Source organism: Gambusia affinis, linkage group LG10 (assembly GCF_019740435.1).
Source record: "Gambusia affinis linkage group LG10, SWU_Gaff_1.0, whole genome shotgun sequence".
Classification (NCBI taxonomy): domain Eukaryota; kingdom Metazoa; phylum Chordata; class Actinopteri; order Cyprinodontiformes; family Poeciliidae; genus Gambusia; species Gambusia affinis.
In genome coordinates, this window is record NC_057877.1 from 5,375,139 (window position 1) to 5,401,276 (window position 26,138).

At 41.8% G+C, this 26,138-nt stretch overlaps 5 protein-coding genes across 11 annotated transcripts; 2 read left to right on the top strand and 3 right to left on the bottom strand.

Annotated features, from left to right (window-relative positions):
- The first annotated feature begins 542 nt into the window (after positions 1-542).
- si:dkey-66a8.7 (PI-PLC X domain-containing protein 1) lies at positions 543-6,452 on the top strand. Its single transcript, XM_044129716.1, has 6 exons — positions 543-776; positions 2,968-3,104; positions 4,817-4,945; positions 5,018-5,173; positions 5,253-5,436; positions 6,105-6,452. The coding sequence occupies exons 1-6, from the start codon at positions 695-697 to the stop codon at positions 6,383-6,385; spliced, it is 969 nt and encodes a 322-aa protein (XP_043985651.1). The 5' UTR covers positions 543-694; the 3' UTR covers positions 6,386-6,452.
- Positions 6,453-6,534: 82 nt separating this feature from the next.
- Positions 6,535-10,750, bottom strand: gtpbp6 (GTP binding protein 6 (putative)). Its single transcript, XM_044129711.1, has 10 exons — positions 10,216-10,750; positions 10,000-10,137; positions 9,857-9,927; positions 9,648-9,778; positions 9,079-9,149; positions 8,837-8,995; positions 8,525-8,733; positions 7,152-7,300; positions 6,847-6,999; positions 6,535-6,760 (listed from the first exon to the last, which is right to left on the bottom strand). Exons 1-10 carry the CDS (start codon positions 10,733-10,735, stop codon positions 6,634-6,636), a joined length of 1,728 nt encoding a protein of 575 aa, XP_043985646.1. The 5' UTR covers positions 10,736-10,750; the 3' UTR covers positions 6,535-6,633.
- A 554-nt stretch (positions 10,751-11,304) lies between these two features.
- On the bottom strand, positions 11,305-15,058 carry LOC122838779. Of its 6 annotated transcripts, none has more exons than XR_006371949.1 (6): positions 14,920-15,058; positions 14,290-14,464; positions 13,680-14,140; positions 13,423-13,597; positions 12,825-13,332; positions 11,316-12,341 (listed from the first exon to the last, which is right to left on the bottom strand). XR_006371949.1 is itself a non-coding variant. In XM_044129718.1 (6 exons), the coding sequence occupies exons 1-6, from the start codon at positions 14,995-14,997 to the stop codon at positions 13,106-13,108; spliced, it is 1,083 nt and encodes a 360-aa protein (XP_043985653.1). In that variant the 5' UTR covers positions 14,998-15,058; the 3' UTR covers positions 11,317-13,105. The 6 variants fall into 6 exon arrangements, 2 of the variants coding, with proteins under 2 accessions (XP_043985652.1, XP_043985653.1); XR_006371951.1 differs by having other exon boundaries at positions 11,317-12,012; XR_006371950.1 differs by having other exon boundaries at positions 11,317-12,026.
- An 863-nt stretch (positions 15,059-15,921) lies between these two features.
- Positions 15,922-20,648, top strand: LOC122838780 (ICOS ligand-like). Of its 2 annotated transcripts, none has more exons than XM_044129720.1 (6): positions 15,922-16,113; positions 16,200-16,326; positions 16,410-16,733; positions 17,937-18,200; positions 18,717-18,878; positions 19,798-20,648. In XM_044129720.1, exons 2-6 carry the CDS (start codon positions 16,260-16,262, stop codon positions 19,863-19,865), a joined length of 885 nt encoding a protein of 294 aa, XP_043985655.1. In that variant the 5' UTR covers positions 15,922-16,113; positions 16,200-16,259; the 3' UTR covers positions 19,866-20,648. The 2 variants fall into 2 exon arrangements, with proteins under 2 accessions (XP_043985655.1, XP_043985656.1); XM_044129721.1 differs by having other exon boundaries at positions 15,993-16,040; positions 16,196-16,326.
- A 5-nt stretch (positions 20,649-20,653) lies between these two features.
- nit2 (nitrilase family, member 2) lies at positions 20,654-25,188 on the bottom strand. The gene is made up of 10 exons (XM_044129722.1): positions 25,080-25,188; positions 24,814-24,932; positions 24,517-24,637; positions 23,629-23,717; positions 23,436-23,529; positions 23,061-23,135; positions 22,914-22,992; positions 22,714-22,812; positions 21,838-21,893; positions 20,654-21,554 (listed from the first exon to the last, which is right to left on the bottom strand). The coding sequence occupies exons 1-10, from the start codon at positions 25,105-25,107 to the stop codon at positions 21,454-21,456; spliced, it is 861 nt and encodes a 286-aa protein (XP_043985657.1). The 5' UTR covers positions 25,108-25,188; the 3' UTR covers positions 20,654-21,453.
- Between the last annotated feature and the right edge of the window lie 950 nt (positions 25,189-26,138).

Sequence of the window (26,138 nt, forward strand, 5' to 3'; positions counted from 1 at the left end):
TATGGTAATTTTCCAAAAAAAACAGTTCCGGTATATTCTCAGTGCACAATGTTTATAAGAGATACACAGAGTATGGTTATGTCCTTACATAAAGATGGAGGATAGAAACATCATATGTCATGCGTTCTGTTCGGTTCTCTTAGAACTGTCAATTTATCAGCCACATTTGACTCATGATTACACACACATATATATATACATCTGTCTCAGTATGTAATACAAATTGCAAAAGTGACAACAAAAAATTAGATTTATTTAAAATATTTGTACACATATTACATAAAAATACCTTTGGATGACCTAAACACATTATTGGTGATAATTTTATCACCAATAGTCTGATAATTAACTTAATCCTGGGATCATCAAGTATTAAGACTGTACTATTGTATGATTATAATGTGATATAAATATCGCATTTTTCCACTGAGGATCCAGTGGAAAAATGGCCGACTATCTACAAGTCCAGATCCAGCTGCTTTGTTTCATTTTTTTGAATGTGCGCCCTCTGGTGGCGCTTTTTCTGCCATTGATCAGTAAAAACCAGGAAACTGCGAGTTTCTCCTTGTCGTTCCTCCCGCCGCCGCTGCTGTTTGTGGTCGATGGCTTTGAGGAATCAGGTGGAGGGAAGCAGATAAACCATGTGACCCAAAGTTGCTGCGCAGAGCCGCAGCTCGGACACCGACGGCTCGACATGGATGTCAACAACCAGGACTGGATGTCCGCCCTACCGGAGGAGCTGTGGGACATTCCCCTGACAGAGCTGGCGATACCTGGTAGGTCGCTCTCTCTTCACATTGAAACCCGCAGGCTACAGTAGGAGTTATACTCTAATGTTGTAGATTATTTTTAATGTTAATCCGGATTTTTTTTTCTTTCTTTAAATAGTTTCATTTAGATGCTTGAATTTAATCGTCTTGTTATCTTGATACAAAATTCTTCCTTTTATAGCTACAGGAATGGAAAGTCGTTTTACTCAATGACTGAACATAAAATAGCCTTCCCCTTCTTTAAGTTTTCACTTGAATTGCTTGTGCTGTTTTATATTTATTTATTTATTTATCTTGAAAGGGTTATTACTGTCGAAGTCTGGCTTTTATTTGAAGTTTATTCGTGTAGACATCCACTAGATCCGGTGGTTTCTGCTGACTTTATGGAGTATCAGAGGTACAAGGCACACATCTTTGAAATTTATTAGTTGCTTTAGTTGTATGTTAAGTTATTCCATTGTTTTTCTTCTATTCCGATGTTAATATGCATTTAACAAAGATAACATCTGCCCTTCCTAAAACAGGTTGCCATGTCTCTTGTGTTTTGTCATCCTGTTTTTGCTCCTTATTTGCATATTGTTGTTGGTGGTACAAAAGCCTCTTGTATTCGGTGAAGAAAAAGAAAATGTTCGTTTTCGTTGTACCTGTTTTTAGGAAACTTTGTCAACTCGTTGAAGAGGCTTGTCAAGATAATCAGGGCACACTGGAATGGCCAAAAGTTCGTTGTCAAAATTCTTCACAGTGTTCAACCAATGAAAATTTTAATGATTCAAACAGGCATATAACCAAACACATACCAGAGTTCTGAAGAGAACCATCTTTACTGCCATCGCTCCCTTGCTTTGGGAACAAATCAAAGTCAGACTCCGACTCTGACCCACTGGGTCGACTCTCTCAATTCTTCAAAATGTACGTTGAAACGGATCAGAAATTACTACTATTAGCTCAAAGGCATGACTGTTACGCCTCTTGTGATGTCATCAACTCAAACTCAAATCAACTTTTTCTTCTGTGTGCTTTTGTGAAACATATTTTGTGAAATCCTGCTATGGACATCCATACTTCAGTCCCCAAATGTTTATCCACTGCTAGATTAAGTTTAACAAAAAGAGGAAAAAACTGAAAACACCACTGGGTGATATCTTTAAGGGGAATTTTATTGAGAATTGTGCTCTAAAAAAATATAATTTTCACAAAAAAAATAGAAAGTGAAGAACACAAACTCTTGGTCATTCAAGGAAACAGAAATTCCATTTTGTTTTGAAGTCTATTATCAAAACAATAGCTAGATCCATCCATCCATCCATTGTCTATACACCCTTGTCCCTAATGGGGTCAGGAGGGTTCCTGGTGTCTATCCCCAGCTGCATTCCGGGTGAGAGGCGGGGTTCACCCTGGACAGGTTGCTAGGGCAACACAGAAACATACAGGACAAAAAAACCATTCACACACACACTCACACCTAGGGAGAATTTAGAGAGACCAATCAACCTGACAGTCATGTTTTTGGACTGTGGGAGGAAGACAGAGAACCCGGAGAGAACCCACCATGCACAGGGAGAACATGTAAACTCCATGCAGAAAGACCCCGGGCCGGGAATCAAACCCAGGACCTTCTTGCTGCAAGGCAACAGCTCTACCAACTGTGCCACTGTGCAGCCCCAATATATATACATATATATATATATATGTACATACATATATATGTACATACATACATATATATATATGTACATATATATATATATATATACATATATATATATATATATATGTATATATATATATATATATATATATATGTACATATATATATATATATATGTACATATATATATACATATATATATATATATATATATATATATATATATTTACATATATATATATATGTACATACATATATATATATATATATATATATATGTACATATATATATATACATATATATATATGTACATACATATATATACATATATATATATGTACATACATATATATACATATATATATATATGTACATACATATATATATATATATATATATATATGTACATACATATATATATATATATATGTGTACATATATATATATATATATGTACATACATATATATATATCCTGCTGCTCCGGTTTGAGGTGATGTTATTTTACTAACCCGTTTCTTGTTACATTTGGTGTCTCGTTCACTACAGGCAGCCATGACGCCATGAGTTACTGTCTGGACATAACGTCGCCCCTGCTCAGGTCCGAGTCGGACACCTTCTGGCTCCTGGACCGACTTTTCTACTGCGTCACCAGGCCTCTCATCTTTAAATGGGCCACCACACAGGTACGGAGAAATGTGGAGTAACAAAAACGACCTGTCAACGTGTTCAATGGAGATTTTGGATGAAATTGATTTGGATTGAGGTTTCTGAAGTTTATTACAAATAAAAAACATTATTTCCTGCCTTATTTCACCCAGAAACAACAAAAACCATGAGGAGCCATTCAATTTTAGAATAAAAGTTGGTTTTTCTTCTGACACAGTTTTGTTGCTGTTAATTGTTGATAGTAAAGAAAGTAAAATAATTAACACGCTGCAGCTTTAAGAAGTCAGACATTTCAATTTCTTCCTTCCAGACCTTTTACGGCCCAGAGGAACCTCTTTCTGACGGATCTTTTTTTTCTCCACGTTTGCCAAGACTCTTAATGAATGACACACTTTCAGTCGCAGAGATCTTAATACTGTTAAACTCTTGGGTCAAGAGTTTAACACCTTCCTGGTGTTCCCATCAGTAACTCTTGTTTTCTCATGAATCCGCTCAGACGCCCAGCTCGGTTCTGGTTCTGGTTGGACAGGAACTTCAGGTTCTACAGGCAGAGGGAATGTTACAGTAGAGGGACTGACTCTGAATGCCATGTGGCTGGGTTCATGTTTCCTTGGCAACTGGAACCATGGCTCCACCGGCTTGCTACGTCACTTCAAATTTTATTTAATCCAATTAAGTTATTTCCTTTAAACTGGTCAAAGGTCTGCACAGCAAAGTAATTGCAGTAAACTGAAACTGACAGAAATAGTTGGAAGAAAACATGGTCGATAATAATTGGATCAATTTTCTGAAGATGGTATCTACTGTTTAATATTCACTACCAGATAGATGCACAGGCAGGTCTAGTGCTGTCAAAAAAAAAAATAATTCATTTCACTTCAGTTTGAAATGCTGATAAATAGATTTATAAACATGAAAGCAGAATTTTAGTAAGTTTTATAAAGGCACAATATAGTTATAGTTTTTCCCTCATTACTTACGGTTTTACCAGTTGAGAAAAATGCTTGCCATTTCTTTCATTTTAGTTAATAAAGTAACCTTGCTACAAAAGCACGCCACACTTTCTAGATTTTCACGCGTGAAAGAAGTCGCCGAAATCCGCGCATCGCTTTCCTTCCACTTCTAATCCTGAACTGCCCTGTGGATCTGTCCCAGAAAAAAATCCACAGAATAGATTCAACTTTGTTAGGTGAGGAAATATGGGAAAAAAAAAAAAAGAAAAGAAAAAAACGTTATAAGTGCAAATATTTAAATTGCCTTGATCTCATCAAGAAACAGCCTTTCTTCTTTGTTGTTGTTTTTTTTGTTGTTTTTTTTTAAACTGACCCTCAGAACGGAGACGAGGGGGTCGCTGATGTCGGCGTTTTGGAGCCAGAAGTCACATGACTGTCATGAAGGTTTTCAGCTGAGATGGTTCAAAGTTTAACAAGACGCAGATGTTCGACGTTCTTTGTTCTCAGAGAATAGGGGCTGAAAGCCAGAGGTCAGAGTTCACAGGCTGAGAACCACAACAGCGAGAGAGAGAGAGGACATTCCACGGAGATTAGAGAAACTGCAGAGTTGACTGATTAGGTTTTTTTTTTTTTTTAGTTTGTTTAGTTTTTAGCTATTAAGGCATCATAGGAAATGTTTCTGGTATGGCAAATATATATATTTATTGGACTTTACTTTGGATTCAGATCTGATTAGGTGGCTGAATTCAAAGGTGGCGTTTCGTTCTTGTGTTTAGGACAAGAGCATCGAGGAGCAGCTGTCAAAGGGAATCCGGTTCTTCGATCTCCGCGTTGCGCACAAACCCAACGACCCGTCCGACGACCTCTACTTCACACACGTCATCTACACGCACCTGACGGTTCTGGTGAGCTCCGGTCACGTCGGCCGCTCTCTCGTTTATCGCGGCCTCCCACCGTAACTCGCTCCCGCTCCACAGAAAACCCTGGAATGCGTCGAGCACTGGCTGAACTCTCACCCGAAGGAGGTCGTCATCCTGGCCTGCAGCCATTTTGAGGGAATGGACGACGCGTGCCACGAATTGTTCATTTCCCACTTGAAGAAGCTGTTCGGCTCAAAGCTGTGTCCCCGGAAGGTGGGCTCCCTCGTCCCGCCGGTGATGTCGGCTCTGAATGCCAGACGCCGCCTCACCGTGTCCTCTGTCCCCTGAACAGGAGCCGGTCCTGAGCCTGCGGAGGCTCTGGGCGTCCGGTTACCAGGTCATCCTGTCCTACGAATCCCAGCTGGTGGCCAGACACCCGCAGCTGTGGCCCGCCATACCGTACTGGTGGGCGAATAAAATAATGGCACAAGAAGTGATCCGCTACCTGGACTGGAACAAAGACATGGGACGACCAGGTGAGTCGGTCTGCTGTGACGGTGGCGGATCAGAGACGTTGGAGATGGAAAAAAAACAAAAACGGAGAGGGGAGTAAACTTCCAACGTTGTTTTTCTTTGACATTTTCTAGAAAAAACATTGAAATCTCTCTTCTTTTTTCTTTTTTTGCTGAGAATAATGTGAAGATTTTACTTTTTTTGAGGAAATGTTTGACTTTTGAAACTCAGAAGTTTCCGAGTTTTTTTTCTTGAAAGTTTCTGAGATTCATTTCAAAATTCTGGGGATTTTTTAGCAAAATTTTAGAATTTTTAAGCTCAAATATCTTTGTTGTTTCTAGAAAATGCCTGAGACTAGCCTGAAGACTTTGGAGTTGTTTTGGCAGAGTTATACTCTTTATGTTTCTGCCTCCAATGGCCCTAAAACACCATCGTATCTGCAGAGATTCCTCGACCAGCCACATTTTGTCACATTAAAATCTCAGCTGTTAGACTTTTGTTTGGTTTGACGTGTTTAATCTTCATTGCCAAATGTCTCAGGATGTGAAGATTCACACCTTCAGACAGATTGAGTACAGATAAGCCCGTTTTCAAGTTTCGCCAAAGAATTTTGGGTTTCGTTCTGGACTTTGATCAGTGGTGCCTCCAGGTGGAGAGAAGCGGCATCATTCAGCGTTTCCTGTCTCTACAGAGGGCTTCTTCGTCTCCGGCCTGAACCTCACGGCGCCGAGGTCGTACATCGCCAGGAACCCGAAGGAATCCCTGCGGACGCTGACCTTCAGCAACTGGGAGTGTCTGAGGGAGTGGGTGGAGCAGCAGAGACCCGGGTCGGACCCTCACAGCCTCAACATCATAGCGGGGGATTTCGTGGGTCCGCTTCCGCTCTGCTCCCTGGTGATCGGACTGAACCACAAACTGCGGCCAAAGATCTCAGCCCGTTTCATGAAGGAGCAGCAGCAGCAGCAGCTGTGATTTCAGCTTCACGTCCGAATTTCTCGTGTCTAAAATGTTCACCGATTTAAAAAGAAAATTCAGCTGAGGTCGTTTTGTTTTCTTCCCTGAGAAGAGTTTGCATTTCTTACCTGAAGACACGTATATATTTCTTACAAGAAAACGTCTCATCCTGGCTCAGATCTTTTAATGGCTGCAGCGTAAACACAGTATTTTCCTAAGCTCTTCGTGGTTCTGAGTTCAGTCAATTTTCTTCCTCCCTTGCTCTCTCACCTACTTTCAAACAGTTTCTTGTAGCGTCCGTGAGCAGCGGCGCTGATGATGACCTTGACGACGGCAGAGCCTTCCTCTGCGTTCACCTGCACGTCCTGGACGGTGGCCTCCTTGTACAGCCAGCTGTTGACCGGGACACACACACACACACGCTCACTTCGTGTTCATAACGGAAAATGAAACCGGCTGACCGAACATCACGGTCTGACCTTAACTGAGGAGAGCTGAGGTTTACTCTCAGGTCTAGGATTTGCTTTCCAGTGGACGTTACGACCTCCTGCTCCACAGCTTTCTGCAGCTCGTCCAGGCCTCGCTGCTGCAGGGCAGAGATGAGCACAGCCCCGGGCTCCGAGCTCTCATAACTAACACACAAACACACACACACACACAGGAGAAGTTCACCTCTTCTAGCTCGTAAACATGTCAGCAGGAACAGATTTAATCTCAGATTCCAAAGTTTCCAAAGCAGAAACCGAAGCCGGTCCTCCTCCACTGAGGAAGCGCAGACTCTCACCTGTCAAGCAGGTCGATCTTATTGTGAACCTCGATCATGGAGCCCAGCAGCCTGGGTGGGATCTGCAGCTTCTTCAGGACGTCCAGGACGTTCGCCTTCTGATTCACCGTCTCCGGATGACTGACGTCTCTGACGTGAACCAACAGATCCTGGGGAGCAGAATGGAAAGAGAGGCTTTTTAAAAAATCTTATTTTTTTAACTGTGACAATCTTAGGGGTGTGTTGGGTCCTGAGGGAAGGCCTCATCAACACCTTTGTAACTTTATCTAGGTTCTGTTAATCTTCAAAACAACATTCAAAATGAAGTGGTATGGAGGGGCTAACGCCTTGTAGAGGTGTCTTAAAGGGGCAGCATTATGTGCCTTCCATTTTAAAGCACAATCATGTAACTATATTACCTTCAGCTGTTAGAAAAACGCTGCACAAATTAATTATAACTTAAAAGACATCTCGGTTTGTAAATTTTACGTTTTAAAAACTCCTGCTCTTTCTGAAAATCCACCTCCAGGAAGTCACCACAACATGGCTCCTCTATTAACCCTTTAACAACGTTTCCACCAGCGTTTCCCCGAGAAGTAGCAGCTGTAACTACAGCTGGTGTCTACCATGTAAAATAAAATAAAATAAAAAATTCTTCAAATCTCTAATTATTCCCTGCTTTCTGTGGGTTTTTTTTTTATAGCAGAACCCCAATAAAAGTATGTGAAGAAGTTCAAATGGTGTGAATGCTTTAGCAATGCATTGTGGGCCAACATCAATATAAAAGTATTTTTGCATCATACAGAGTACATGGCTGCATTTTAATATTATTTTTTATGCTAAACTATAACGACCACAGCTGCAAAGACGGACATTTTCCCCTCTCTCTCCGTCATCAAAGAGTCTACTGCTGCTGAATATTTCATCGGCATTAAAAGCTCGAATTCATCAAATATTACAGTCTTTTGCTGGATAAATAATGCAGACGTGGCTACGGCCAGGTGCAGGTGTCTGCTTCCAATGCCAGCCTTAGACTTACAACAAGATTTCCTGATTACATCTAGTTTTTTTAAGTTTTTTTCATGTTTTCCCAAAAACATAGAGTGCTTCATTTGAGACTTAGTCATTCTAATAGATGAGCACAGGACTGAAACGATTAACCGTTTATTAAAGTAATCCCTAATAAATTTAGCAATTGATTAACCGTTAACTGGAGCACATGGATTCAAAAAACAGCAATTTACCGAAAAAAAACAGCAACCCTCCAACATATTCAGAGCACTAATCAAGTCACAATCACTTTCATCCAAGATGCTTCCTAATATTTAGCCAAGTCTAATAAATGAAATAAAAGCTGATCTTATTCCAGCAGAAGAAGAAACTGGACTCCCTACCGAGTGTACGATGTCCTCCAGGGTGGCGGAGAAGGAGTCGATGAGCTGGTGTGGGAGCTGGGACAGGAAGCCGATGGTGTCCACGTACAGAACGGTCATGTGACTGGGCAGCTGGCCGGCGTGGACGGTCACGTCAAGAGTGGCGAACAGCTGATTCCTGGGCTGCAGGCCGCTGTCACCGGTCAGAGCTTTGATCAGAGTGGTTTTTCCTGAACAGATAAGGGGAAAAAAACAACTGAGACGGATACGAGCCAAAAAACGAATGAGAACGATGTTCCAGAGACTTTCCGAGTGGCGTCTCCAGGCTCTCACCACAGTTGGTGTATCCCAGCACGGACACGATGGGGAACTCTCTGTGTTTCCGCTGAGACCGCAGCAGGTGCCTCTTTTTGCAAAGTCTCTCCAGGGCCGAGCGGATCCTCGTCTCCCGCTCCTTCAGCAGCCTCTGCTGGACTTCATACAGCGTCTCCCCTGGAAGAACCGGTCAGGAAGAAGGGTCAGTCGGGTCCCATAGTCGACACGGCGGATCGCAGGCTGTCTCAGGGCTGCATCACCTGAGCCTCCGATGTACCTCGCTCCCCCGCCCTGCTGATCCAAATCCGCCATGTCGTTTTTTAGACGAGACCTGCAGGTGGAGCACAAAGTGGGTTTTTACCAACGGAAAGACGACAAAAACGGGCACATAAGACGCAAGAGTGTAACAAAGACGAGGCTAAATGCAACCTTATGTTTTCCTGTCCAACTTACAAACTTTACCAGAATCAAATTTCCAGAATTTTCAGTATTTTCTTACCAAATTTTTAAAAGTATAAATTAGGGGTGGGCATTTATTTTTGCTAAGTTGTTCAGACTTTTTTTTTTTTACCAAATACTCTTACTTGAGTAATTTCTTGGATGGCTACTTTTTACTTTTACTTGAGTAACAAAAAATATATATGTTTAAGTAGTACTACTCTCACTTTGGTTTAATTTTTGGGTTCTCTAACAGATGGATGGAAAAGCTGGATAAATAGTGGACAGATTGACCGATAATGGACAAACCACTGTTATCAACACAAAAGTTCTTCCACCTTCATAACCACTCAGTGTCAGACCATCACACACAGGTAGTGTGTGTGATCACCTTAGTAACGGGATCTCTGCCAGTGAGATCTGGAGCTTGGCCTCTCTGGTTCTGGCGTTGCAGCGGAAGATGTGGAGAACAACCGAGTACCTGTCGAAGACCTTCACCCCCCAGGCTTCCTCGAACTCCCTCTAATGTTGGGTTTGGAGACAAAAGGCATTGGTAAATCTAATGAACCAGTCAGCACGATCAGCTCCACGCAGTCTCACCTCAGACACAGAGTGCAGGCGCTCCACATTCACGAACACAGCAGTGACTCCCGGGGTCTGCCTGATCTTCTCTGGACAGAAAACACATTTTCATTCAGAGCAGGACATCCCATCGGACAGGACTGCTGAGAGGCCGGTGGTACCTGTAAGAAGCTGGAAGTTTCCTTTTCCAAATATCTTCTTCTTCTCTGGTGTCTTTGTGGAGAGGATGATCTTGTCCACCACTGTCCAGTTGTCCAAGGTGTTCACCAGTCCCTCGGCCTCGGCCATCATCAACTCGGCTGTAAATTAAACATACAGCGAAATAAAAAAACCTCTGATGAACCGCCTTGTTTAACTGAGCATGCTGGACTCGTTACCTGTGGTCAGGTACTGCTTTTTGCTCCCCCACTTCACATCAGGGTGGACGATGAACACCCTGTGCTGTCCCTGTCCGACCCCTGCAGGGACATGCTGCTGGAACAGCTCCTCCACCTCCGTCTCCTCCAGGAGGTCTCCATCTTCTTCTTCGTCCTCCTCTTCTGTGTGTGAACTGCTGCCGAGGTCTTTCCAGTTCTTCAGGCTGGAGGCGGAGAGCGCCAGGGACCTGCTGGACGGCAGGACGGGCGGCTGTCCTCGGTGAGACGTGGGGAGAAGCCTGCAGGCAGCTGCGGGTCTGTGACAGCTCCGTGGTAAGAGAGGCAGTCGCGAATGAACGAACCTCAGACTCTTCATGCTGCCTCCGGAGGTTTTACCGCCGACACATGATGAGAAACGCTGTTGCTGCAGGTCAGTGTGGACGTCTTTCAAGCTGACACTTATTCTCCCGGCGCTTTCAAAGTAGCGGCGCTGCAGTGCCACCTGCTGGAGCGGCGGCGCTGTACTGCCACCTGCTGGCATGACGGCATCTGTACAGCAGGTGTTTTTTGTCTAGATAAAAAGCAGGACAGCAGTGGCGGTTTGTTGACTGGACGCTGCCTGCAACTAGTTACATTTACTCAGTTACATACTTGAATAACTTTATAATGGACTGGAGGGGAATACTTTTATTAGTATTTTTATTTTTACTTGAATTACTATTATGGTCCATTGCTATTCTAGAGTAAAATTTCTGGATTCTCTACCCACTGTGAGCAACTTCACCAAATGAAAAACAAGCTTATTTTAACCAAAAATACACCACACAGACACACACCTGCAGTTTTGGTCAAAATTTCCTAAGTTTTATATAGAAAGAAATCAATTTTAAAAAATATTTCCAACTCATTCTTCCAAATTTATGTCATTTCCATGACATAAATTATTTCCATGAATTATTTTCATTTTGATCTTTAGAATACCAAAATTTCCACATAACCTTATATTTTGGTCCATCTGATGATGCAATTTTTTAAAGTAATTGTTGATGTTTACATCAGATATTCAGTAATCCTATTTTTTACTTTCACAAAATGTGCATAACACTGTTTTGATGACTATGTAATAAATTTATTATACTGTAATACCAATAATACATGCATACACTATGGTCTTGGTTTAACCAGTATGCATTCAAATGTAGCTTAACATAACATAAAGTTGCTGTTGTGTGAAAAAATTGCCCATTTATTTTTGAAAATCAGCATTGAATTAGAATGTCACAATTTGGTCATAGTGTGAATATCAAAATATCATGTGTAGCAAAAAAATCTTCACATGAGGTTTCAATAACCATAACTCAAAATATCATGTTAGCAGCGACAGATGTTTTAGGAGTCCATAAGAATGGGAGACTGACTGTAACCAAAAGCAGGTTTTGGTTATTTGTACAGGTGGATCTTTCTTTAACTTCATGATAGTTGGGAAACTGATAAGGCTTGGACCAGGAAAAGCAACGTAGGGCTTGAACTATGGAGAAAATATAATGCTGGGTCCCTGGGGGGGTTTTACAGGGATTCTGCTCTGAGTCATATAAGGCGTGAGGTCTGGGCAATGGCTCTGGGGATAAGGCCTTTTTCAATAGGCTCAAAACTTACATCCTTGGCTGAAGAAAAAGAGCTTGGGTCCCGATCCGACAGAGTTCTTGTGTGTTTTATGTGGCAGAATAAAAGGTGGACTTTAAGGTGTCTTTTCCTGAGTATTGTAGCTGTGCAGTTGCTATTTCATGCAACCGAGTCCACATATACGAATGGTGTGATCTGAAATATCAAAGCTGAAATTCAATAGTCATATTCAGTATTCACCATGTAAAAATTACAACATATATAAATACAAAAAAAACTACAATACAAAGGCTGATCTTTCTTTTTACTAAAAATCAATGTAAATCATTTACATTTTCTTTATTGACCATATAAACACATGCATAATATACCCTAGATATGGAAAAAAAAAACAGTTTTGTGGTTTTAAAAAAAATCGTCGCTCACAGAATGAACAGTGATACTGTGCAGATGGACTGCAGTGACACTTTTTCAAAGATGGCACTGAACGCCCCGTCTGAGCTGTTACATGGAGCTAGAGGAAGCTAGAGGAAGATGGAACAGGGAATCTGATTAATTTCAACTACGATGAGGAGGTGACCTGCCACGGTTCATTCCTTCTCACCAACAGGACGGTTTGGAACTGATCCCAAGGCAGCACAATGTGAGATAAGTGGCATCTTCTTGACTTTTCAATATCTTTTTTTTTTTTTTAACATGAAGCTAATCAGTGTTCTGATTTTACTTGATCAAACGAAAAAAAAATTATGCGTTCTACTAAGTTCCAGAGTCTCACAGATCCTATAGTAGTTATGTCAGCACAAGCGCATAGTTTGAAAATCCACGGCTGCCCCCACTGTTCGCCATTTACAATGGTAAACATCAGTTAACCACTAATGTTTTCCCATTAGTGTTTAGCTAACGCGTCCTGGTAAGACACTCCTCTCAACAGCACAATTAAAAGAAGCTTCATAATTAAAGCAAAACTATATTAATAAAAAAACCAACAAAAACCAAAGAAAACTCACTTTGTTTTCCTCAATGATTGCTCACCAACGTTGTAACCATCATGGTCCTGAGCCTCCGTCTTCATTTGATTCTCCCTAACACGTGTACCACCACTATCTGGAGAGCAGCGAGGTTTTACCACAGAAAGTTGTTTGACACGTTTGAACTATAGGGTTCTGAGGAAGGCTATACGAGTCAGTTTGATCTGGTCTTAAAGGCAGTACTTCCTCTAACTTAGTGCTACAAGCTAGTTTGTTGGGGTTGGGGGGAAGTGATGTTGGGTTTGGGCTCAGGACAGACGTTACAGGACTTTGTGTCTGGGCAGAGGAGGTAGGGTCAGGGTTTGGGTGGGCATCTCAAAAAAAGAGTTTACGCTCTGGTCAGAAGCTGGAGAAGTTCCTGTATGTTTTATGTGGCATGAAAGATGGACATTCAGGTCTCTTTTCCTGAGTACCGTAGCCGTACAATACAAACAGTGAAAGTGTTGCTGCTTCCTGCAACTGAGTCCACATCTATAAATGGTGTAATCTGAAATATGAATAAGTGACATCTATTAGATATTTAACATCTAATTCATAAAATATTAAATTTAAAAAAACAACAAAAATGGAAACATACCTCCATGGAGAATTGCTTTTTTAATATGTCCACTCAAATGGATCTTGAGCTTTGATAGTTTTGTGGGTTTAAAATATTCTAGACCACAAAACGGACAGTGATACTGCGGAGATGGGCAGCAGCGACACTTTTTCACGAAGGGCAGTGAACGCCCCGTCTGAATTGTATTATGGAGCTGCAAAACAGTAAAAGAAAATGAAGCTAAATTTCTCCAAATAAAAGCAAAATTATTTGAAAACCATCATAAACAGATTTACTTTGTTCTCCTTTGGTTCAGCCTCAGCAAGGTTGGAACCACAGTCATGGTCTTTGGCCATCTTTATTTTATTCTCTTTCACACATGAACCAACAAGGTCTGGGGAGTGAAGAGACTCAGGCTCGGAGGGTTTCTCTGAGCGTGTGTGAACTACAGCGTCCCGGAGCGTGGTACAGAGGAGAGTGTTGTTAAGCCATGAAGAGTTACTGCACTCTAACTTTGTGCAGTAAGCAAGTCTAGACTGTGTAGGTCTTGAGTCTCGGTCAGACCACGTGGGGTTTAGGTCCTGTGCCGGCGCTGAAGAGTCTGATGTCTGAACAGACGTTGTTCGGGTGTGTTTCATGTGGCAGAATGAAAGATGGACTTTAAGGTCTCTTTTCCTGAGTACAGTAGCCGTGCAGTACAAGCAGTGAAAGTGTTGCCGTTTCCTGCAGCTGAGTCCACATCTATGAATGGTGTAATCTGAAATGTCAAAGGGAATTTGATTTAAAATCCAATATTTGCATTTTATAATTTACCACATACAAATATAAACACATTTATGTACACACCCTACATATGGTAAAAAATTGCAATCACAGTTTAAATGACTGTAAATGAAAACACCGTACCTATATAGGAAACCGCTTTATTAAAATGACCGTCCATATGGATCTTGACCTTTGACAGTTTTGTGGGCTTAAAAAATCCTGGCCCGCAAAATGGACAGTGATACTGTGGAGATGGACAGCAGATACACTTTTTCACAGACGGCAGTGAACGCCCCATCTGAACTGTTATATGGAGCTGGAGGAAAATGGAACAGGAAATCAGATTAAGCTCAACTAAAAGTGTGGCTTGCGTCCATTTCATGCTCCTAAATTAGATCCTGTCTAACCAGTTAAGTTTCAATAAGTAAAAACGTATCATCTGCTTTTAATTTAATTTAATCTTAATGTAAATCCATACATATTTTTGGTTGAAACCTGACCACACGTCAAACTATTTCATTTTCATTTAATGTTTCAGGGGGGGAGGGGCGACCCTTTTTTTTCCAATAAAGTTTTTTTTACGTGAAAAAAAAATTATATGAACCGGAAAAGACCTGACAGTGGCGGAGCCTGAGAGCGACGCTTACAGCTGGATACTTCGCGGAAACGCAACTCGATACAGCCAAATAATAATAATTAAAAAAACACAATTGAATGCAAAAGACGTGTTTTTATAGTAGGGCCATATGTAAAAAGTTTCAGCTAGCTTACTTGTTGGTGTTCAGCCTCAGCATTGGCGAGAGGGTAACTGTAATCATGGTCAGACGCCTCCATCTTTGTTTTGGGCATGCGTGAAAATGGTCCGGAGAGCGTGTGTTTCTGAGTGTGGTTGCGACGTTTAAGTGTAATATGCGCATGCGTAAAATTTCGGGTCCTGAACCCGAGTTATGACTGTTTTGTTTCGGAGAGATTAACATTCATAGATAAAAAAAAGAGAAAAAGAAACTTCAAATAATCAGACGTTTTAGAAAAATTATTTTTATTAAAATATTTTTTTTACATTCTTATTTAAAAATATTGCATTTCATATGAAGAGGCATCACTGTTGAAACAGGGAATGAAGAGATGTTTTGCAGACTCATCATCGAATATACAGTAGTTGTGTTGTAAATTAAATTTGTGGTTCCACCTTCGAATAAACATCCTTAGAAAAGGCCATAAAATTTGTGCTTTTCTTCCCTGAAATAGAGACTGGTTAATATTGCATAATGTCTTAGGAAAATATTCACACGCCTAGAACTTTGTCTCCACAGTTTGACAAATGGTATCCCACAGACTCTCACATATTTAATTTCTTTTTATGTGTGGAATATATATGTAATATTATTGATTTGTATTGTTACATTCTAATGTAGAATTGCAACATAGCATCAGAACAATAAAAAATAATTTTAAAATCAGAAATGTATCCTTAACTAAAAGTATGTTTAATGCCTGCTTAAAGAAACTTTTAATTTCTAAAAATGAGCTTGAATTGAATATGACTGGATGCACTAATTTGACATGTTGGAGCATTTTTGTCAGGAAAAATGTCACTAACAAACTTATATCCCCAGTTCTTCTCACCTCTCCAGACTTTATTTTATTTTTCTAAATGCTTCGCTACATGTTTGTTTCATACTTCCTTACCAACGTGTGTGTGTGGGTGTGTGGGTTGTCTAAAAAACGGTCTAGCAGGTTAAACCAACCTCCACCTATAAAGTGGGCCCTTACCTGATCTTTACTGACCGACACTGAAGAGCCTGGAGTCTTCACTGTTCTTACAGCAGCTTCTATCCGCGGTATTTATTTTATTTATTTGTTTGTTTTGCTGACCTACAACAGGAGATCAGGTATGGCAGAACAAGCCGCAGAATGACTGAACGTGTGGAAAGGTGTGCGTACGGCTGGGCGTTGGACGAGGAAGTGAGGCCGAACCGACAGATTTTCGTGTGTGTGAGTGGAGTGTGTCAATAATGGACGAGTTTCGCTTTTCCCAACTGAAAAGCCAGACGCTGTAGGAGCTCGTTCCGCGGTCTTTGTATGCGCTCCTGTGCGCCAGGGGAGGCGCGATGCCGGCGGCACCGCGGCGCGGCGCGGCGCTGCTGCTCTGCTGCGTGTGTTTGTGCGCCGCTCTGGGTAAGTTGACCCGGCCGTCTGCTCACGCTGCTGGTCGCACCGACCGACCTCATTCGTCTCTTTCTGTTTCTCCTTCTGCACAGAGCAGCGAGGCTGTATCCTCGGTGAAGTGGGAAAACCGGTGCTGCTGCCCTGCCACCCCAACTTGGGGAGATTGTTGAACTTTTCCGTTGAGTGGAGGAACCACGACAAAGCCGTGTTCAGGTCGCAGTGGGACGGGGAAGGGAACGTGGAGACGTGGAGCGTGAATTACGCCAGGATTCCCACAGACGCAGCGACCACTGGAAACTTCTCCCTGGAGCTCCCGTCAGCTCAGCCCAAACACGACGGGAGCCGATACAGCCTGTTCCTGCTGTCAGGGGAGAACCAGAGCGCGCCTCTGTGTACCAGGTGTCTCAGGGTCGCAGGTTAGTTCCGCAACATTGAAATAAAACAATTAAAATGACTTGAAATAATAAACTAAAACAGAGAAGCGTCACAAAAAGAGTATTGTGTTTTGCGCACTTTTTCCCTTCTAGTTTTGGTGACTTTGACTTACAGATGTGATCTGGTCTACAGGGCTTAAAGAGACAGTTTTACATAAAATCGACTTTTTCAGCTTTACATCATGTTATAATGTTATTCCCTCATCAAAAACATACATGGAGTGTTGCTTTGATTACTTCTGTGCAAAACGCCTGGGTGAACGAAGCAATCCGCCCTCCTCCCATGACTCCCTCACTCAGCTCCTTCAGACTAGCCAGCAGCAATTAGCAAACACATGGTGGAACTGCGCATCTGCTGAGATCATAGTAGGAGCTAATTCTCCGATAAAATGTTGTTAATGGCGTGCTGTGGTGGCGTAGGGGATAGTACGACCCATGTTAGGAGGCCTTGAGTCCTCAATTCGGCCGTCACGGATTCGATTCCCAGACCAGGCGATATTTGCCACATGTCTTCCCTCTTCTCCTTCCCCCTTTCCTGTCAGCCTACTTTCATATAAGGGACACAGGAGCCCACAAAAGACCCCTTGGAGGGGAGAAAAAAAATTGTGAAAGGGTTAATAAGGAGCCATGTTGTGATGACTTCCCAAAGACAGAGGCCCAATTGCAAGAAATTAAATCACGGAGTAAAATTTATTTTAAGATGTAATTAATAAAATGGCATCATGTGTCTGGAAAACACATAGCACTGTCCCTTTAAGGCTGCTGACTGGACACACTGTGCACAAGTGAAGGTAAGCTACTATGTGTCATCACCAAAGAAGCTGGTTGTTGGCGTGGTATCCAAGCATGTTGATGGAAAGTTGAGTGGAAGGAAAATAAATATGTACAAAAGGTGCATAAGCAATAGGTGCAACTAGTGGAGTCTGGAGGAAACTCTATGCAGATCTGTACCAAGTAATTTTACAGCACCTCATGCTTCTTGCTTTCTACTGACAAGCCTAACGAAGATGCTCTTTTTTATTAGCAAAAGCACAAATCTACATAGTAAATTTGACTTTTTCAATTTAACTATTGAGCAACAGTCATCTTTTCAATTATATCCTCATCTATTCAGATGTGCTTACAGCAAATGATCACAGAATCATTTAAAAAGCCTGACGTTTGTGAGGTTTGTCGTTTTCGCAGCCAGTTTTAGGATCCCCGAGGTGAGGAAGGAAGAATCGTCCTACCTGTGTCTCTCCTGGGGGGGCTTCCCCCAGCCTGTCGTCTACTGGCTCATCGACGACAGCCGGCAGCCCCCCGGCGGCTCCGTGAGGACCCGGGCCCAGGCGCTCCCCGACTCCCATCTGTACAACGTCACCAGCCAGCTGACCGCCAACGTTTCCAAAGACAACAGCGTGTCGTGCACCGTCAAGAATCCGTCCACGAATGAAACCCTGACCGTCAAACGTGAGTCTAACACCGGCGCTCAGTGAAGACGGCCCTTCTTCTAATCAAACGGGATGGGTGTCAGACATGCAGCAGAAATTTTCATTAGTGCCGCTCTCATTCTGAAGATGCTACAATATGTTTCCTATGATAAGTTGGTGCAGCAAAAACATTTTGTGCTGCAAATCTTTTGTTTGTTTGTGTCATTATAATTTTTAAGACTTCAGTATAAATCCAACATGAACAAAATTGCTAAAACTTGATTGTGCCATGTTTGCGCAGCAAATATATTTGCAGCACAATCGATTGACACCAAATTTGCTTGATTTGGTACATGCGGGGGGAGGGAGGCTGATTGACCTTTGATGACCTCTGGAAACATTTACTAATATCTCTAACAGTGGCACAAACAAAAAATATTTTGCTGCACAATTTTATTGGCACCAATTTTATTTAATTCGGAGAAGACCTTCTGTGGGGTCTTCTCAGTCGGAGGCCAGAACCCGCCGTCACTCTGTTCGCTCTTTGGGCTCGCAGTGGGAACCAGCAGCAGCGGGAGTCGCGCGTCGCAGGGCATGTGGATCTTCAGCACCGTCCTGTGCGTGGTGGTCGCCATAATGGTGCTCACCGGGATCTACTATCAGATCCACCTGGACAGGATAAGCAAGAGGAGGAAGGAGTACGAGGAACCACGGAGAGGTGAGCCGATCGATACTTTCTGGAAAGCGAAGCGAGGAAACCATGAACTGCTTTTCAACTCAGGCCGTTTGAGTTAGCATGAAGCGGCATTTAATCTGCACAAATAGCTGTGTCACTAATAGTTTTGCAAAACTGCCAAGCTGGGTGTAAAACTCTAACACAGGATTCCTTTTATATATCTTTCTTCTTCTCCTTTTTAAATATTAGTGCATGTTCCTTTGTTGTTGGGGGGCCGTCGGTACAAAATGCAGCTGAGTAGAAATTTCATTATGTGCATTGAGTTGGACCTGTTTATTTACAGCCGCATTACTCCTTAATTTCAGTTCAACTATAAATAAATTTACTCTGACAGGGAACCCAGTAAGATCCAACATGCAAAGTGTCCAAACTAGGATTTGACTCCACCTTGATGTGTTTTGGCTACAGCTGTTCCAGGCTGAACCAGGCCAGGTTTATTTATACCTCTGAAAAGTTATTATATTATTCCATAATGACGTCTAGATTTTATAAAACCTCAAAACTATGGTTAAAAAAAAAATAAGTGGTTAAATTAACCATAAAAATCTGTTTTGGATGGTAGTAGTTGTTTGGAAATGGTTTGGGAAAGTCATTAATTTCATTTGGAAGGATCGAAGCAAAAATTGTGTATGAGGGGGGAAAGAATGATTTGGTCAAAAAGTTCTCGTTTTCAGAATCTGGCAAGATTTGGCCGATGTTGACAAGCACTCGTCATCCATATCAGTTTCCTATCAGAAGAAATCCCGATAAAATGTGGTCGAAAAAAGAAAAATTAGAACATCCAAGGGGTTTAAATACTTTTGTAAGTCACAGTATGGATGTGTAAACAGAAAGCTCCTCTAACGACAGTGAGCCGCCTTGTGTTTGCTGCTGTGTCTGACTGAATGTTTGTTTCCACCAGGTCGACGATATCAGTACAAGCAGGCGACCGAGGAAATGATGCCAGAGCCAAAAGAGACTGACGTATGAAAGAAAAGGACAAGAAAAACAAAGTTCATCTACGGATCCACTGCCACTTTTTATGATCAGTCCAAACAAACAAACAAACAAAAAAAGCACTGATATGTAAATACTTCTGAATCATTGTGTGTTGCGTTTTCTAGATGCTTATCCTAAGCTTGCCGTCTTCTTTTTTTAATTTTTTTTTTAAATGTGCAGGCTGATTGATTCCAGTCGGAAATGACAAGGACACTGGTAGCATGGTACGTTCTGTTCTTAATGAGAACATGCGTCTATTTTCCTCTTACTCTACAGGAATTGAGGAATTGAGGAAGAAAAAAATACAAAGATCGGGCGGCTAACTCCGTAATGTATTGCTGTTACTGGTCACTTATTGGTGTTTTGGGCGGTCACCATCCTGTTAAAGCACCAATTTCTTCAGTATAACGCGGCTCCAACTCCTCCTCGAGTATTTGGAACCGATCCCTGGTACACAAACAAACCAGACGGTGTAGAATGAAAAGTTCCCACATATTGTGATCCCAAACCCCTCATGATTATAGTGTAGTGTAGCTTGAATTAATAGATTAAGGTTAATTGTTGGAATTAACTTTAGACCAATGTTAGCCGCATAGGTTACGTTTTTTTTCCGCACTTTTCGCTTTCACCTATTCTGCCTGCAAGTCGAGTAAAAACCCTCCTGTTTGTTCAGGAAAGGAAGAATCTCACTGGAGCCCAAACTAATATTGTTATACCATGTCACCACTGCTGATTTCTATTAAATTATTTGCCTTGTAGAAATATGATTTCTATTTAAAAAAAAAACAACAAAGTAGCCTATTGGCTAACTTGGTGCTGCTTTTATGTTGAACGCAGCCGCAAATGTAATTAAGAGCATTGCGGTACTTTTATGTTTAGCCATGGAGTTTATGCATTTCTTTATTGTGTGTGTTCTCTGTTTTGTGAAGCACTTTAAATTGTCCATAAACATTTTAAAGGTCCCTTTATTTAGAGAGGACGCTTTCTAAATAGAGCCTGTCTGATTTAATCAATGACCCGTCTACATAAGAGAAGGTTCACAGGATATTTTCCTTTTTTTCTAAAAATTTAAAAGCCACAAGAGGCTGAAGTAAGAATTTATTCTGACCACAAACAGGTGCTTTGGTAACCTATTTAAAAAAATGTCTTTCAGATGTGGCGTCTGTTATTGCATTGTTAATCAACACTTTTGTTAGTGAGTTTGGGATTTATTTATTTTTATTAACCTAGATTTGGGCAGGCAACCAGAGCAGAGAAACACACACGTAAAACTGTGGCATTTAAACACAAGCTCAAATCACACATTTAAGAAATGGTTCAGGAGGAAAAATTAAAACAATGAAAATAAAGTTCTCCTTGATTCTTTTTCCTCGCAGTTCGTCGTTCTCCACATGAAGGCTGGTCCAGAGTCAGAGCTTCCCTTTTTACGCTGCTGCAAACGCACGACTGGCTAACGCAGCCGCTCCATCAAGCACTAAATATTAACAGCCAGTCTCCTTGATGACAAGAACCAAGATTATTTAACGTTGGGATTTTCCGAAATCACACATTTAGAAGAGCGGGATCCTGTTGGGAGCGTTCAGCCTGACCCCTGCTGGACGGCAGTCACGGCGTAGAGGTCGTCCCGACGCTGGGAGCCGATTGGGATCTGCTGCCGGATGTCGGCCAAGTACTGCAGGTCTGGGGTCGGGGAACACACACGCAGAGTCAGAACATGCAGAACCTCATCACAGAGGAAAACACAGTCTGGCATGTGGGAGGGAGGGAGGACGACATTTACGGTGGGGAATAAAATCTAGAAATAAAAACTATTTCCTTTCTCCAGTCCAGATCTGGAAAATCCTGAAATCAAATCCCAAACCACTCCACAGTTTTACCAGACTGCTTGGACGTCCTGTGTATCAAGTAATAATTTTCTCTTAGCTTCCTGGACCAAAGCTCAGATGGAGGAAAAGATTCTCACCGATGTCAGCGTAGATGATGGATTCCTCAGGCCCGGCCTTGGCTATGACCTCTCCCCTGTAAAAACACCCAAACACGTTCAGATTGGATCGGATCAAACGGCCACACAGAGCATCAGCAACGGTTCGCAATACGGCTGAAACAATTAAATCAGATTGATAAGCGATTAATCGGTTATCGAAACAGTCGTCAGCTAATTTATTTACCGATTAATCACTCACAGACTCGCAAACAGCCATTTTCTAAAAGAACCACAAAGAGCGGTAATGAAGGCAAAACTGTTCAAAATATATTTACATTTTTATGTTAAGATAAAAAAAGAAGATCTTCTTTGCCAGGAAACATGTTCAACCCAGAACTCCTGAAGTGACACTTGTAGCCTCAAATTCTTTTTTATTATTATTTGAAATCTCCTATGAAGCAGGAGACCTTTGATTTAAAGTTATTAAATTGGTTGATACAAAAAAAATGAATTAATTTTAAAATATCAACAGATCAGTCCTTCACTGTATTGATGTTAAATGAAGCAGAACAGGCTGCAGCTCTTCATGGGTATCTTTTTAGCTACAACTCCACGCTTTGCTTCAAATGATCAGGCGTTCACCAAATGAATGCTGTTAATGCATTGTAGCCAATACAATGTTTACTTTTCCCATTTTAAAAAAATGACTTGAGCCATTGGTTTATTTACAGTTTTAATATTGTACAAATTAGGCTGTAGTGGTTAAATGAAAAACCCTCCCAGCGTGCCATTTTGTTTGATCCGGTTGCACGATTCAGAAGAGTAGATAGATTAATCGTTTACTAAAACAGTTTCTACCTGAAGCCTCAGTTCATAAGAGCACAGATCTCAAAACGTTGACTCCTGCGGTCTTACCACGGGTTCACGACGGTGCTGTGACCCCAGGCCACGTAGGACGCGGCTTCGTCTCTGGCAGGCGACGCTGTGGCCACATACATCTGGTTATCGAGGGCCCTGCGTTACAGATGACGCAAAGGAATCTTGTTTGGATCAGTAAAGTCGGTGGTGGATCTCGACGGCCGATGCAAACTTGCAGGCGTGTGCTCCGGTCTTACCTTCCCCTCTGCAGCAGCTCCCAGTGGGCGGGGCCTGTCGTCATGTTGAAGGCTCCGGGGTAAACCAGCAGCTGGCAGCCTGAGCACAGTACATGTTCTTCAGCCGTTCTATCGGGCGGTTCAAATGAGTCGTTTTCAGTCGCTCACCTTTCCTGTTGTAGAGCTGAGCGAGCTCCGCGAACCTCATGTCGTAGCAGATACCCACTCCCACCCTGCAGAACGCTGCCAAAGCCAAGAGAACAGGCGGAGGAAACAAAACCAAACAAGATTCATCTACTTGAAGCTGGTCGTACCACTTGAACGTTATAGATTTTGTCAAATGAAAGGGTAACCCTAGACACAGGACTGCTCATCCGTTCCATCTGCTTTTAGGTTTTAAAATAAAGAAAAACAGAACATGTTTGCTGAAAAGAGGATGGATACGTGTGTTTATGGTGAAATAGATGGAAATTGAAGAAAAATAAGATAAAACGCAGAGAAGTTCAAGGTGCACAAAGAGAGCCGCCCCTGTCCGCCACTCACGCGTGTCGAACGTGGACAGGCTGTTCCCGGGGCTCAACGTCTCGGACTCCTGGAAGCAGATTTTCCCTGGAATGTCGATGTCGAACAGGTGAATCTTTTGGGAGAGAGCGCAGAGGGGTTACACGAACGCAGCCGGTGCCGGGGCGCGGCTCCGTCTGTGAAGGAGATGTGAGCAGGCGAGGAACACGCAAACCTTCCGGTGTTTGAGAATCAGCTCCCCTTCAGGACCAAACACGGCACAGGTGTTGTACAGCTTCCCTCCGTCCTCTTCAGGGATCGAACCTGTTCAACAGCAAGAAGGACGCTTCAGTCATTCCGTAATATGAACATGGAATATATTTGGATTGTTTGCCAATTGTTTGTTAATTTGCGTTCATTTTTCCACAGTTGCCACTGACCCGCCAGCTGCAGGTTATCCGGTTCATCTGGTCTCTTTTCTATTTCATCAGTGACTCTAACGTGATGATGATCAGAGATGCTTTGACCAACTCTGAGAAAAAGTTTCCAAAAGTCTGATCAGCTGCAAACTTTTTATCTGCATTAGTCGGTATTTTCTGGAAGTGGAAGCCAATTAAAGAAAGAAAACGTATTTCCATATAATACTATTTCCCTCCTCACTTTAGACTATACATAAAACATCCTCTAGATGGCAGCATACTTTGCCATCTAGAGGCAATAATTATTTAGCTTCTTGAGAAAATATATTAACTTACTTCCACTATGTCTAATTATTTTGTGCAGTTTTAAATTTCTTACACCATAAGAGACCTTTGCTCTTTCTTTTATGCATTATGTTAACATAATGTAAATAAAAAGACCAATTTCTGTGTTCACTATTTGTTTTCCTGATACACTAATACAGATACTAACAAGTTTATTAGTTTGTAAATCTATCTTAACCAGGTTGCTGAGAATAAACAGACACAGGGTGTGAGTGCATGTCAATCTGCGATATTGGTTCTAATAAACTGCAGCTCATTCAGCTGCAATTTATAACAGCTTCTTTGGAGACAAGGTTGCAACTTGCTTCTCAAATGTGAAGGTTTAATGTAGGTGACCATGGCGACGCATGAGTCCATACCTCCCACCAGATGCAGCTTGTTCTCCTTCGCCACCTCTGACAGCATCTGGGTGGATTCTCCTGGGATCTTCTCAGCATACTTGGAGAAGAAGCTAGTTCCGTAGGGAGAGTTGAAGCATTCCTGAATCGGGGTGAGGAGGCAAACCATCAGAGTGCCTTAAAAAAATATTCATACCCTTTAAAATTTTTTTCCACATTTTGTTACTTCTTGTACTGTCAAGGAGAGTGATAAGAAACCTAAAGGTCACTGCATACAGTAAACAACAACAATAATAATAATAAAAATAACCTCCTCACCGGCAGCAGCACCACTTTGCTGCCCTGTCCCGCTGCCTCCTTCACCAACCTCCGCACTTTGCTCAGGTTGTCCGCTTTGACGCTGCTCACCTGCAGCTGGACCACAGCCAGGCGGAACTCTGGGACAACAGAACCCGGTCAGCACGGAGACTTTACTACTGAAAACACGGCATGAGTTACAAACTACCGAGGTTTTTATTTTTATCAAACCACTACGAATAACATAAAAAAAAAATTGCAACTCACACAAATACTTTCGTACTTACTCGACATAACGCTCGTCACAGCGCTCATATGTGCAGAACTCGGCTCATCTCCAAGTCTAAAGCAAAGCAGGATGCTGAGTACTTCCGGGTGGAGGTTTACTTTTCAAAATAAGAGCACATCTACTTTTCTTCCATTTCAACATTGAAGAAATTCATTAACTGTACTACTATAAAGTTATGCGTACGTTGTGTGTTTTTTGGATAAAGTATAAGTATAAAAATGTAAAAACAAAAAAGAAAACACCATACAAATTAGCTATCTGAGATAAATTCGGGAGTTTCTTGTCCTGACCTTACACCGTCGTCTTTTATTGTGAAAAGGCTGAGGTTCTCGTCACAGTGGGTGGTTAATTGGTGTCCAACCAGAGTTTAGTCCAAAGTATAACTGCTCATTGGTAATCAATTTGAACAGAACAGTAATAGATTTGAAAAAGATTAACAGCAGTCAGCACCTGGCCTTAACCTGTAGTTGCTGTTTTCAAACATTTAAGTAACTAGATGCAGCTGGTGCAAAACTTTACTTCTTGTGGGGATCAATCGTTTTACTATTTTCTCCACTGCTTGTTCAATAAAAGCATCAATAAATATAAGAATAGTGTTATTGTGTGCGGTTTAGTGATACAAATCACACTTCTTAATGAGACCAGTCCTAAAATAAGCATTACAAATGAGAATGGTAATCAAGAGCAATATTTGTTTACACAAAATAACCTGATAAAACCTAAGTCCATGTGATGTCTAAAGCTGACAGGCTGACGGCCACTTAGAATGTTTTCAATTAGTAGAAAGTGTTTCCCATTGTAGGAGTGCGTGACCCTTAAATAGTTTATGATACATTATATTATTTCCCACTAACCACACACACACACATTTAGTTTAGTACATGGAACTTTTTTTTTTTAATAAACATGTCTACAAGTGCGGTCCAATAATCTCCATTTATTAAAAATGGAAATGTTTAGAAAACAATAGCAGTACAGTAAGGTGCAAAGTAAATTATACTGGTTTCATTTCAAAATAGTGGTCGGCGTCCTGTCTGATGCTACAGAGTGATGTAAA

Excerpts from the sequence above, each read along its gene's own strand:
- nit2 (XM_044129722.1), bottom strand. The coding sequence starts at position 25,107 with ATGAGCGCTGTGACGAGCGTTATGTCGA. Across the intron at positions 24,933-25,079 it reads TGTGACGAGCGTTATGTCGA|AGTTCCGCCTGGCTGTGGTC; the intron begins GTAAGTACGAAA and ends CTGTTGTCCCAG. Across the intron at positions 22,813-22,913 it reads GAGCTGCTGCAGAGGGGAAG|GGCCCTCGATAACCAGATGT; the intron begins GTAAGACCGGAG and ends TCTGTAACGCAG.
- LOC122838779 (XM_044129717.1), bottom strand. The coding sequence starts at position 14,997 with ATGCCCAAAACAAAGATGGAGGCGTCTGACCATGATTACAGTTACCCT. Across the intron at positions 14,141-14,289 it reads TAAAGCGGTTTCCTATATAG|ATTACACCATTCATAGATGT; the intron begins GTACGGTGTTTT and ends TTGACATTTCAG. Across the intron at positions 13,598-13,679 it reads CTGAACCAAAGGAGAACAAA|CTCCATAATACAATTCAGAC; the intron begins GTAAATCTGTTT and ends ACTGTTTTGCAG.
- si:dkey-66a8.7 (XM_044129716.1), top strand. The coding sequence starts at position 695 with ATGGATGTCAACAACCAGGACTGGATGTCCGCCCTACCGGAGGAGCTG. Across the intron at positions 5,174-5,252 it reads CAAAGCTGTGTCCCCGGAAG|GAGCCGGTCCTGAGCCTGCG; the intron begins GTGGGCTCCCTC and ends TCCCCTGAACAG. Across the intron at positions 5,437-6,104 it reads CAAAGACATGGGACGACCAG|AGGGCTTCTTCGTCTCCGGC; the intron begins GTGAGTCGGTCT and ends CTGTCTCTACAG.
- gtpbp6 (XM_044129711.1), bottom strand. The coding sequence starts at position 10,735 with ATGCCAGCAGGTGGCAGTACAGCGCCGCCGCTCCAGCAGGTGGCACTG. Across the intron at positions 9,779-9,856 it reads GCCTGCACTCTGTGTCTGAG|AGGGAGTTCGAGGAAGCCTG; the intron begins GTGAGACTGCGT and ends ACCCAACATTAG. Across the intron at positions 8,734-8,836 it reads GCTGGGATACACCAACTGTG|GAAAAACCACTCTGATCAAA; the intron begins GTGAGAGCCTGG and ends TTATCTGTTCAG.
- LOC122838780 (XM_044129720.1), top strand. The coding sequence starts at position 16,260 with ATGCCGGCGGCACCGCGGCGCGGCGCGGCGCTGCTGCTCTGCTGCGTG. Across the intron at positions 16,734-17,936 it reads CAGGTGTCTCAGGGTCGCAG|CCAGTTTTAGGATCCCCGAG; the intron begins GTTAGTTCCGCA and ends TCGTTTTCGCAG. Across the intron at positions 18,879-19,797 it reads GTACGAGGAACCACGGAGAG|GTCGACGATATCAGTACAAG; the intron begins GTGAGCCGATCG and ends TGTTTCCACCAG.